Source organism: Sciurus vulgaris, assembly GCF_902686455.1.
Source record: "Sciurus vulgaris genome assembly, chromosome: 3".
Classification (NCBI taxonomy): Eukaryota; Metazoa; Chordata; class Mammalia; order Rodentia; family Sciuridae; genus Sciurus; species Sciurus vulgaris.
Window position 1 is genome coordinate 168,095,713 of NC_136463.1, and position 13,555 is coordinate 168,109,267.

A 13,555-nucleotide genomic window follows, 5' to 3' on the forward strand; every position below is an offset into this window, starting at 1 on the left:
TGTTAAAAGATTCCCAGAGATCTTAGATTAAATGTTCTTGAATAGGCAGCCTAAGAGATGAATTATAATTAAGAGATGTAAAATGTAGCTTTTTATGTATTTTACCCAAACTATACAGGGATGAAGAGATTTTTATTGGAGAACTCATGTGAAAATTCTGTTGAAAATAAATCTCTTCCAGTATTCTGAATTTGAACTTCCTCATGTTGCTCTGGCATATAGTCTCCATCCATGTACTTCAGTGTTAGAAGAATTCAGTGAGGTTGAGGAGGATTGTTTTCATGATTGTCCAAACTGATATGTATGCATTCAAAACTCATAAGATTTTATTGGTAAGAATAAGTACTTTTGGAAAGTTGAGAGTTTCTAACAAGACACTAAATTTGACTTTCTTAAAAATGAAATCATTTACTTTAGAAAGCATGTAAATTTAAAACTGATGAGAATTGATAGCAATGCTTATGAGTCTTCAATGGAATGGAAACCTCATTTTGACCATTGTGTAGAAACTGGTCTATTAGATATTGTGTCCACCTACAACTAAAACATACATATAAGAAAAAGAAACTATAAAAAACTAAAAAAAAAAAAAGATGTGAATCTAGGTCCAGATAGGCAGAAAAGACCTGTGAAAACCCTTCAAGTATAATTCAGTTCTCAAGATATTGAAATCACCTTTGCCAGGTTGGAAGAAAGGGCCTTTGGGCCTTTTTCAGCTAAATAACAAAGGAAAAATAGTTCAGGACAAAAAATATACTTTCCATTTTAGAAGACTTTTATTAACTTAAAATTAACTTCTAAAATTATGAAGTGTTTTCTATACTTTTTGTTTTTAAACTCTAAATCAACTTAATCTTAAGTAAAATCCCAGACAAGTACAATGAAAATAATTATAATAGCTACCATTTATTGAATAATTATAATATTCTTGTCAATGTCTTAATAAGCATCTTATGTGAATTTTCATTTAATTCTTATTTTAACCCTCTCAGGTAGGTGCCATGGCATGCATTTTATAGATTAGGAGGTTGAGGCTATTAAGTATCTGACCCAGTCACACAGCTCAAAGATGGTAGAGATGGGTTTTGAACTGGACTGACTACAAAGCCTGTGCTATTGTTTAATGGAAATCTGCTCACCAGATGAATGAATGAAAGCTTTTGATTAGTCTAGTTTAGATACATCATTTCATATATTATCTTAACAAAAAGACATGGTGTTAAGAACACGGTAACTATGATAAAATATAAGCATGCATCTTTTTACAGACTAGTGATTAAATTAATAAAATCACATATCATTCCATATTGCCTTAAACTAGAATGTTGACAAACTAACATTTTTTAATTGAATTAATGATAAATTTTCATCTTGTTTTGAGATGTGTATGTATTTTATTTGTTTGTTTTTGTTTTGTTTTGTTTTGCAGTGCTTTGGATGGAACCCAGGGTCTCTCACATGCTAGGCAAGCACTTTACCATAGAACTACATTCCCAGCCTTCTTTTTGTTTTTGTTCTTTTAATTGTGAACAATTTTTAAAAATTTAAGAGGTTTTTCAGCTTGTCTGTCTTAATGTTGTCAAGTGTTCTGCATGCCTATATGAGAATTTATCCAGAACTTTCCCAAATGTCTGGCTGTTCTCTGAAAAGTCATTTAGGTGCATTAGGAAGAGATATCATCAGCTGTTGTTTGACAAATCAGGAACTATTATAGATTATTAGGGCAGGCCAATCTATATGAATGTAGCAGACTAAAAATATAGGATTATTCCTGGAAGTGGAGATGAGGGGCATTTGAATTATAAGGGTCTGACCCCATAACTTTGATACTCATCTTCTTGAGCTGCTGTTACGAAGAAAGTACTCCAATAATTTCTCAACTTTAGAAGTGGAAGGGCAGGAAAAAAACATGAGAAACAGTGCCTGATAGAGCATGTGACATGTTATAAATAAGCTCCAGGCTCCAGATTACATAGATCAGAGAGAGGTTGATCTTGGTAGATAGATGCAGGTGGTTACGATTCCAGTACCTCTTCACTGTTCATTTTCTAATTGAATATTGGTGGACTGCCTTGACCCCTCAATACTCTGCTGGTAACATAATTGAATTTAAAAGCAGGGGGTGGAAGTGGGGGAGAGGACATGAAGTACTTACTTTTGGCTTCACGAGTTTCCCTTTCTTCAACCATACACCTTGCTAATTTGTTCTTCACTTTGTTGTCTTTGCAGTTCATCAGTACTTTGTCACTACAGTTAGGATGATTTCCAAGCCACATAACTTTGTTCCCAAGAGACTTCATGATCTTAATTGTTGTTAATCTTTAATCTGATTTTTTATATTTCTCCTCACACTGTGGTGCTGCACTACTCCAAAACTAGTCCAAATGTACTTTGCTTTATGTCACTCCAGAATTTTGATTGACACTATTGTCCCTTTCTGGGACCTTATACCCAGATGTGTCTCTGGGTTATTCCTTTTTATCTATTAAGTCTTGACTTAGGTGTCAGCATTTGCATAAACCTTCCCTTAACCTTCATGACCAGACTCTGTGCCCTTCATGTGTGCTCTTATAACATCATAGGACCTTTGACTGGAATGCTGCATTAAAGTTTATTTCATGTTTGTCTTTCTAAACTCCTCAAGAACAAGATTATGTCTTATTCACTGTTGTGTTTATTGTATCCAGAACAATGCAGTACACACACTAGGTGCTCAGATATTTGTTGTGTTGATGAATGATCCTCAAGTAACAAGTTATTTCTAGTAGTTGTAAATGTTTTCTAGTTAAAAAAAATTCAATAGGATTTCTTAGAATTGTGTGGCATTCTGGCTGTATACGATTTTATATTGAATCAAAAACAGTTATTTTCTTCTCAGTTATTTTCTTCTCTTGTAGGTCCAGAGAAAATTCTTTATGGGAAATCAAGTTCTAAAGGTCTTTGCAGCAAAAGATGATGAGGTGAGTTGACTGTGGAACATTCAGTTAGTGCTACAAAATTGAATTGTCATTTGATGAAAGTGAATCATTTGGGGCTTTTGAAGTTTAAAACGACATGAGTTCTTGCAACAGCATTGGGAAGATTCACTGACCTTTAACTCTGAAAATGGAGAAATGATAAATGTGTTTGTCTTAGCATGAGCAAAACACTGAGGACATAGTCCTACAGTTGGAGACCAGGTACATATTTAAAAAAATGTTTTGAATGACTGCATTTAGGTGTGGGAATTTCATGGTCAAATATTAAGGGGGTTGGGGTCAGGTTGACATTTTGATTTTTCATACACACTGAACGTATAGAGCTGGCATAGGCATCAGGAGAGGCACTTCAGTCACTCACTGGACTACTTCCATCATTGAGGAAATCAGTCTTTTCCTCCTCCCTCTTCCTACTCTTTTCCCACCTTTCCAGGATTTTTGCACCCTATATTCACACCTTTGCTCTTTGTAAATATTTTCTTTCTGACCACCAAGTCAGAAATTACTTAAGACTGTTGAGCTGGGCACAGTGATGCATGCCTGTAATCCCGGTGGCCGAGACAGAAGATTGAGAGTTTAAAACCAGCCTCAGCAAAAGTGAGGCACTAAACAAATGAGTGAGACCCTGTCTCTAAATAAAATACAAAATAAGGCTGGGGATGTGGCTCAGTGGTTGAGTGCCCCTGAGTTCATTCCTTGGCATCCTTCCCACCAAAAAAAAAAAAAAAGACTGTTGAAGCAGATTTCCAAGTCCCTGAGGTATTTGCAATTGAAATTAGTAAACTGAATGTAGAAGGTTTGTTTGGGATGGGATAGGATGTTGTTATAACAAGTAAAGCCCTCTGATTATCCACACTTCTGAAAGGTAACTGGCTGCTGATCTCTTAGATGGGTATGCTGTTATTCTATGAGCAAGTTAAAATTAGAAGAAAATGTGTGGCTTCCACTCATTCCTGAATGAATTCATTATAACACAGTGGATATGAGAATCTTCATATTTGAGAATTCTAGTTCATTGGCTTCTTCTGAATCAAGTTCTCAGAAAACTCGCCGGTCTGGTGTGTACTGTTGTCAAACCACAACTTGTGTTTAACTTCTGCTGAGGTTTTAACTCCCATTTGTCCCTTTACACAAAGAAAATTCTAATCATTTAGGGAGAAATGTTGCATTTGCAGTGAGGAATGTTATGTCACTAAGCTGTGTTGAGGTGTATGTGTTGGGTGATTATCTGGATTTGATAGCCAAGGAGAGCCTTGTGAAATGTGTAGTTCAAATATGCCCTTATTTAGATAACTAATTACTACTGTCAAATAAAATGTAGAGACAAATCTTCAATAAAGGAACTTATATTTGGGAATGAGGAATAGGCTTGTGATGCAGGACATACATACACAGGCCTGATGGCCTCTGGTGTGTTTAAAGAACCAAAGAAAATTTGGGGGTCTTATTGCAAACATTTTATTCTTTTCACAGAGAGTCCTCTGTGCAAGTTTTAGGAAAGAAAGTTCATTGGCACTTTCGTGCTTGAGGGAGCTGGTGAGCTCTGCTCGTTGAGCTGTGGCAGTTACTGTGTAAAACTGGTTTTAAGATTATATTAGTTCTTTAACAGTTGCTTAGTACAGATAGTCTTAAAGTTGGGCTCACATTGGATTGAGATGATTCTGTGAGACAGTTCCTGCAGTAGGTATCAGTTGCCTGAGTGTTTCCTCTTCCTTCCCATGTTTTCTCCACTGCATTTTTGCAGCGTGTAACAGGAGTGACTCCATTTTTTGTAATGAATTTTTGTACTGTACATAGTAAGATCACTTCAGGGTCACTCAAGAAGAGAAATTTTCAGATCTGTTGGCAAAGGATGGTGTTTTAGTCAGCTATTTCACTGACTAATGCTGACTATAAGCCGAAGTGGCCTTTCTGTTGTATTGTCTCTGCTCAGTTCCTGCAGCTTTACTAAGAAGATGTCCCATGTTACTGGCATTTCTTTATCTGGCATTTTGGCTTCCTCCTCAAATCTCCACACTTTGCCTTCTCAGGGGGTGCCTGCAGGGACTCCAGCCCTGCTCACTTTGCCTGGCCTCCCAGGTCTTCCTTTGAAATCTTAGTGGAAGCCTCCATGAACCCCTAACTCCAGCATCCTACATTCCTGCAGAACCAGCACCATATGGTTGATGCCATCTTGAGCAGTAGGCAAACCTTCAGGGATCCTGGCTGCAGCAGCCTCTGAGTGTCTGGATGGTTGAACACATTGAAAAAATTTCCTAGACCTCCTTGTGCAAAAAGGATTCCCCACTGGTCTCTTCTCAATATAATTTTCACTTTTGCTCCCTTGAGCCTGAGATAGTGTGGTCTTGCCAACTTCTGAGATGCCCTCAAGTCATCTTTCTTATTGTCTATAGGCAGTCTTTAGCATTTCTTTAGTGGGGTAATGTCTTTAGCAACAGCAGCTTCCTTAGCCCCAGTTTTATTCCCAGCTTTTAAGTCCAAGTTTTTCAAATCTTTCTGCTCTGCTTTTTGCTCCTGTTTACCACAATAAATCTGGCTAAAAGTTGCCAGCAATATCCATGCCACTGCCTGAATGCTGCACTGCCTAGACATTTCTTCTCCAAGTCCATCGCTTTTAAAATCAGCCTCACAGAAAGTCTCAGGACACAGGCAAAATGCAGACAATTTCTCAGTCAGAACATAATACAAATGACCTCTAGTCCGTTTGCCTATAATGTTCTCCTTTTCCTCTAAACCCTCTTGAACCCTGTCTTCACTATTGGCATTCTGGTCTTCTGAGCTCCCAACAGAATCAGCCATTAGGCTCCATTTACAACAATTTGAAGCATTTGCAGCTGGCATTACTAAGCATCTCAAAATTCCTCTCACTAATTCCAAAAAGCTCAAAAACCTTCTGAACCAGTGGTCAGATTAGTCAGAACAAAAACCCCACTCTTGGTACCAATTTCTGTTTTAGTCAACTGTTTCACTGCTGTGACTAGAAGATCTGACCAGAACAGTTTTAAAGGAGGAAAAGTTTATTTGGGGGGCTCATGGTTTCAGAGGTCTTAGTCCATAGAAGGCGGGTTGCATACCTTGGGGCTTGAGGTGAGGCTAAACATTGTGGTGGGAGAGTGTGGCAGAGGAAAGTGGCTCACATTTATGATCAGGAAGCAGAGAGAAAGAGTCCGCTTGCCAAATACAAATATATACCCAAAGTCATGCCCCAGTTCCTACTTCTTCCAGCCACACCCTACCATTCCAGTTAACACTCAGTGAATCCCTATCAGGGGATTAATTCACTGGTTTTCGTTAAGACTTTCACAATCCAGTCATTTCTCCTCTGAACCTTCTTGCATTGTCTTAGATGTGAGCTTTTGTGGGGCACCTCCCATCTAAACCTAACAGATGGACTGCTTTTTGGTGTGTTTTTGATGTGGTGGTCAAAAAATGGTATTGTCTAATTGGAGTTCATGAGATAAGCAGGGGAGTAAGGGAACTGTTGCATGAGCACTTTCAGTAAACATTGTGTGGAGAAGACTTGTGTGGTTAGATAGGGGAGTAGGAGGCATGATAGACAGACATAAGAGTGCTATTCAGACATCTAGAAGATAATCTTATGGAATAGGGATTAATCTGAGCTTGGCACCAGAAAGGTGCACAGTGACCAGTGGGTGGTGGTTTTGTTCCAGATGAAGAATTATTTTATCAGTGAGGATTACTGTCTCCAAATGGATTGTTTTGTTTTGAGTTGGTCAGACTTCCATACCTATAAGTTTCCAAGCAGAGTCTTTAGTATCACCAATTGGGTGCATGGTATAGACTGTTAAACCAGATGAATATTGTTATTTTTCTACTCAAATATTCTGTGATTCTGTGATTAACTCCTTTAAAAAAAAGCATTTTCTCTGGTCATTAGCAAACAATATTTATAATATAACAAATTTTTTGCATAGAGAATCTACTTTTGTGTGCTCATTTATGTTGTGGTAGAAGAGAAAGGAAAGGAAATGAATGGAGCTTCAGTTGAGTTAAACACAAGTGTAGCATTGTCTTGCAAGGTTGCAGTTGTTCATGACCCCATCCTTCCTTACTTTAAATATTTTAATTGGTTCTGTCAAAAACACACAGATATAAACTTCTAAACAACTTTGAAGTAATCCCTTCCTCAGACTATTATTACTTATCTGGTCCTCTCTTATGGGACTTATTAGAACATACCTGTCCTATATTTGGCACATTATTTCTGCTAGTAAAAAATATATTAGCTCAGTGAAATCATGGTCTCATCTTTTTTTTTTTTATTTTTTTTTATTTTATTTTATTGTAAACAAATGGGATACATGTTGCCTCTCTCTTTGTACATGGCGCAAAGGCATACCATTTGTGTAATCATAAATCCACATACAATAATGTTGTTTGATTCATTCTGTTATTTTTTCCCCTTCCCCCCACCCCTCCCATCCCTCTTTACCCTCTATACAGTACTTTCTTCCTCCATACTTGCCCCCCTCCCTAACCCTAACTCTAACCCTAACACTAACCCTTCCCTCCCCCCCATTATGTGTCATCCTCCACTTATTAGCGATATCATTCGTCCCTTGTCTTTTTGAGATTGGCTTATCTCACTTAGCATGATATTCTCCAATTTCATCCATTTGCCTGCAAATGCCATAATTTTGTCATTCTTTATGGCTGAGTAATATTCCATTGTGTATATATACCACAGTTTCTTTATCCACTCGTCAATTGAAGGGCATCTAGGTTGGTTCCATAGTCTGGCTATTGTGAATTGAGCAGCTATGAACATTGATGTGGCTGTATCTCTGTAGTATGCTGATTTTAGATCCTTTGGGTATAGGCCAAGGAGTGGGATAGCTGGGTCAAATGGAGGGTCCATTCCAAGTTTTCTAAGGAATCTCCACACTGCTTTCCAGAGTGGCTGCACTAATTTGCAGCCCCACCAGCAATGTATGAGTGTACCTTTCTCCCCACATCCTCGCCAACACCTGTTGCTTGTATTTTTGATAATCGCCATTCTAATTGGGGTGAGATGGAATCTTAGGGTGGTTTTGATTTGCATTTCTCTTATTACTAGAGATGTTGAACATTTTTTCATATGTTTATTGATTGCTTGTACATCTTCTTCTGTGAAGTGTCTGTTCATTTCCTTAGCCCATTTGTCGATTGGATTATTTGTATTCTTGGTGTAGAGTTTTTTGAGTTCTTTATAGATTCTGGAGATTAGTGCTCTATCTGAAGTATGATTGGCAAAGATTTTCTCCCACTCTGTAGGCTCTTTCTTCACATTACTGATAGTTTCCTTTGCTGAGAGAAAGCTTTTTAGTTTGAATCTATCCCAGTTATTGATTCTTGCTTTTATTTCTTGTGCTATGGGAGTCCTGTTGAGGAAGTCTGGTCCTAGGCCGACATGTTGAAGATCGGGACCTACTTTTTCTTCTATAATCTGCAGAGTCTCTGGTCTGATTCCAAGGTCCTTAATCCATTTTGGGTTGAGTTTTGTGCAGGGTGAGAGATATGGGTTTAGTTTCATTCTGTTGCATATGGATTTCCAATTCTCCCAGCACCATTTGTTGAAGAGGCTATCTTTTCTCCATTGCATATTTTTGGCACCTTTGTCTAGTATTAGAAAGTTGTATTTATTTGGGTTTGTGTCCGTGTCCTCTATTCTGTACCATTGATCTATCTGTCTATTTTGGTACCAGTACCATGCCGTCTTTGTTACTATTGCTTTGTAATAAAGTTGAAGTTCGGGTATTTCGATACCCCCTGCTTCATTTTTCCTGCGAAGGATTGCTTTAGCTATTCTGGGTTTCTTATTCTTCCAGATGAATTTCATGATTGCTTGCTCTATTTCTGTAAGGTACGTCATTGGGATTTTAATTGGGATTGCATTGAATCTGTATAGCACTTTTGGAAGTATGGCCATTTTGACAATATTAATTCGGCCTATCCAAGAACATGGGAGATCTTTCCATCTTCTAAGGTTTTCTTCGATTTCTTTTTTTAGTGTTCTGTAGTTCTCATTGTAGAGGTCTTTTACCTCTTTTGTGAGATTGATTCCCAAGTATTTTATTTTTTTCGATGCTATGGTGAATGGGGTGGTTTTCATAATTTCTCTTTCTGAGGATTCCTCACTTATGTATAAAAATGCATTGGATTTATGAGCATTGATCTTGTAACCTGCCACTTTACTGAATTCACTTATGAGATCTAACAGTTTTCTGGTGGAATTTCCTGGTTCCTCTAAGTATATAATCATATCATCCGCAAATAGGGATAGTTTGAGTTCTTCTTTTCCTATTCGTATTCCTTTAATTTCCTTGGTCTGTCTAATTGCTCTGGCTAGAGTCTCAAGAACGATATTGAATAGGAGTGGTGAAAGAGGGCATCCCTGTCTTGTTCCAGTTTTTAGGGGGAATGCTTTCAGTTTTTCACCGTTTAGAATGATATTAGCCATGGGCTTAGCATAGATGGCCTTTACAATGTTAAGGAATGTTCCCACTATCCCTATTTTTTCTAGTGTTTTGAGCATGAAGGGGTGTTGTATTTTATCAAATGCTTTTTCTGCATCTATTGAAATAATCATGTGGTTCTTGACTTTAAGTCTATTGATATGGTGAATTACATTTATTGATTTCCGGATGTTGAACCAACCTTGCATCCCTGGGATAAAACCCACTTGATCGTGGTGCACTATCTTTTTAATATATTTTTGTATGCGATTTGCTAAAATTTTATTGAGAATTTTTGCGTCAATGTTCATTAATGATATTGGTCTGAAATTTTCTTTCCTCGATTTATCTCTGTCTGGCTTGGGTATCAAGGTAATATTGGTTTCATAGAATGAGTTTGGGAGGGTACCCTCCTCTTCTATTTCATGGAATACTTTGAGAAGTATTGGAATGAGCTCTTCTTTAAAGATTTTGTAGAACTCAGCTGAGAACCCGTCTGGTCCTGGACTTTTCTTTGTTGGTAGGCTTTTGATGACCTCTTCTACTTCATTACTTGAAATTGATCTATTTAAATTTTGTATGTCCTCCTCGCTCAATTTAGGCAATTCATAAGTCTCTAGAAACCTGTTGATGTCTTCGAAATTTTCTATTTGGTTAGAATATAGATTTTCAAAATAGCTTCTAATTATGTTTTGTATTTCAGTCGTGTCTGTTGTGATATTTCCTTGTTCATTCCGAATTTTGGTGATTTGGGTTTTCTCTCGTCTTCTCTTTGTTAGAGTGGCTAAGGGTTTATCAATTTTGTTTATTTTTTCAAAGAACCAACTATTTATTTTGTCAATTTTTTGTATAGTTTCTTTTGTTTCAATTTCGTTGATTTCAGCTCTGAGTTTAACTATTTCCTGTCTTCTACTACTTTTGGTGTTGGTCTGTTCTTCTTTTTCTAGGGCTTTGAGCTGAAGTGTTAGGTTGTTTATTTGTTGATTTTTACTTCTTTTATTGAATGCGCTCCATGAAATAAATTTTCCTCTAAGTACTGCTTTCATAGTATCCCAAAGATTTTGATATGATGTTTCTTTGTTCTCATTTACCTCTAGGAATTTTTTAATTTCCTTCCTAATATCTTCTGTTATCCATTCATCATGTAATAGCATATTGTTTAATCTCCAGGTGTTGGAGTAGCTTCTGTTTTTTACTCTTTCATTTATTTCTAACTTCAAACCATTATGATCTGATAGAATACAAGGTAGTGTCTCTATCTTCTTGTATTTGCTTACATTAGCTTTGTGGCATAATATATGGTCTATTTTAGAGAAGGATCCATGTGCTGCTGAGAAGAAAGTGTATTCGCTCTTGGTTGGATGGTATATTCTATAAATGTCCGTTAAGTCTAAATTATTGATTGTGTTATTGAGATCTATGGTTTCTTTGTTCAATTTTTGTTTGGAAGATCTGTCCAGTGGTGAGAGAGGCGTGTTAAAATCACCTAGTATTATTGTGTTATGGTCTATTTGGTTTCTGAAATTGAGAAGGATTTGTTTGACATACATGGATGAGCCACTGTTTGGGGCATAGATGTTTATGATTGTTATGTCTTGCTGATTTATGGTTCCCTTAAGCAGTATGTAATGTCCTTCTTTATCCCTTTTGACTAGTTTTGACTTGAAGTCCACCTTATCTGTAATGAGGATGGATACCCCAGCTTTTTTGCTGAGTCCATGTGCATGATATGTTTTCCCCCATCCTTTCACCTTTAGTCTATGTGTATCTCTTTCTACGAGGTGAGTCTCTTGCAGGCAACATATTGTTGGATCTTTCTTTTTGATCCAATCTGCCAGTCTATGTCTTTTGATTGATGAGTTCAGGCCATTAATATTCAGGGTTATTATTGAGATATGATTAGTATTCCCAGTCATTTGGTTCATTTTATTTATTTATTTATTTATTTATTTATTTTGAGACGACTTGGTTCTTCCTTTATTTGACAATTCCTTTAGGATGGTTCCTCCCATTGCTGATTTGTTTCTTTGTTTTCATCTCTTCCTCATGGAATATTTTGCTGAGAATGTTCTGTAATGCTGGCTTTCTTTTTGTAAATTCTTTTAGCTTTTGTTTATCATGGAAGGATTTTATTTCATCATCAAATTTGAAGGTAAGTTTTGCTGGGTATAAGATTCTTGGTTGGCATCCATTTTCTTTCAGGGCTTGAAAAATGTTGTTCCAGGCCCTTCTAGCTTTTAGGGTCTGGATTGAAAAATCTGCTGATATCCGTATTGGTTTCCCCCTGAATGTAATTTGATTCCTCTCTCTTGCGGCCTTTAAAATTCTGTCTTTATTTTGTATGTTGGGCATTTTCATTATAATGTGCCTTGGTGTGGGTCTGTTGTAATTTTGTATATTTGGAGTCCTATAAGCCTCTTGTACTTGATCTTCCATTTCATTCTTCAGATTTGGGAAATTTTCTGATAGTATTTCATTGAATAGATTGTTCATTCCTTTGGTCTGTTTCTCTAAGCCTTCCTCAATTCCAGTAATTCTCAAATTTGGTCTCTTCATGATATCCCATAGTTCTTGGAGATTCTGTTCATGATTTCTTACCATCTTCTCTGTTTGTTCAACTTTGTTTTCAAGGTTAAATATTTTATCTTCAATGTCTGATGTTCTGTCTTCCAGGTGTTCTATTCTATTGGTTATGCTTTCTATGGAGTTCTTAATTTGGTTTATTGTTTCCTTTATTTCAAGGATTTCTGTTTGGTTTTTTTTCAATATCTCTAACTCTTTATTGAAGTGATCTTTTGCTTCCTGTATTTGCTCTTTTAACTGTCGATTGGTGCGATCATTCAGTGCCTGCATTTGCTCTTGCATCTCGTCATTTGCTTCCCTGAGCATTTTAATTATGTACATTCTGAACTCCCTTTCTGTCATTTCTTCTGCCATGCTGTCGTTGGGTTTCATTGATGTAACATCTAGATTTGTTTGCAGCATTTTCTTTCCTTGTTTTCTCATATTGTTCAGGTATCAGTTGACCGCTGTGATATTGCAGATTTCCTCTATTGTCTTATAATATCCCTCAAGATTTCTATTATATCCCCTCTTAGTCTTCAGTAGCCTGAAATCTTGGAGGAAGTTGATAATGCAGTGCTCCACAAGGGAGCTGACTCCCTAGGGGTGGTGGCCTTCTGGTGGGGTATATTCCCTGCTAGTGGGCAGAGGTACCTTCACTTGCTGATGAATGGTCATCCAGAAGGGAAGTAGGTTGTGGGCTGATGCAAGACCATTTTGGGCCTGTGTCTCTGATTTTACGGTCCTTTTGGGAGAACCTCACCCAACAGGGAGGAGTCACCCGGTGGGGAGGTCTCGCTGGTCGGTTTTCCTCCCAGAGGTTCCGTTCAATTCACAACTACCGCCTGGGCTGGGCAGCCTTCTTCTGCAATGATCCCAGGGACCCGGACCTACCTCCTGGGCCTGGAAGCCTCACCCTTCACAAACGAATCTCCTTCAGCTGCCTCTCCTCAGAGAAGCTGCCTGCAGTCCTGGAGCCTTCGCTCCGCCCCTCAGTTTGTCTGTGGGGCCCTTCCACCAAGAAGCCGTCTAGGACCCTGCTCTGCACTTTTCCCCTGGCTATGCGGCCCCTCCTCTGAGCAGCCACCTGGAGCCCCTTACAATCGCTCCGAGTCCCAGTGACCCGCCACACGCCTTTTCCTCTGGCAGCCGTTCCGTGCCGTTCCGTTCCGTGTTGTTCCGTGCCGTTGCTCTAAGACCAAGTGACCCACCACGCACCACTTTCTCCACCAGGCAGTTACCCAGAGATCTGGTGCGTCACGAGTCCCAAGAACTCACTGTGCACCTTCTTGTCCCGACTGCCTCCCGTAGCCCTGGTGCAGTCACTTTGAGCCCAAGCACCCTGCCGCGCTCCTCCTCCTTCTCCAGACAACCCCCCTGTGTTCAGGAGCGGATGCTCTGGGACCAAACCACTCACCACGCTGTTCCACCGGATAGCCGCCCAGAGCCCTGGCGCAGCTGTTCCAATTCCAAGCGACGTGCCGAGCCCGTATTTCTCCTTCTCCTCTGGGCAGCCCCCTGTGTTCAGGGGTGGTCACGTTCAGTCCAAACAGCTCACCA

General features: G+C 38.5%; 1 protein-coding gene across 2 annotated transcripts in view; it reads left to right on the plus strand.

Annotated features, from left to right (window-relative positions):
• The window catches only part of XRCC5 (X-ray repair cross complementing 5), a 98,837-nt gene that overhangs the window by 24,388 nt on the left and 60,894 nt on the right, over positions 1-13,555 (plus strand). For both annotated transcript variants that reach the window (XM_079132990.1, XM_079132991.1), the window contains exon 10: positions 2,898-2,960. In XM_079132990.1, coding sequence (XP_078989116.1) covers positions 2,898-2,960 — 63 coding nt within the window. The remainder of the gene's footprint in view (positions 1-2,897; positions 2,961-13,555) is intronic.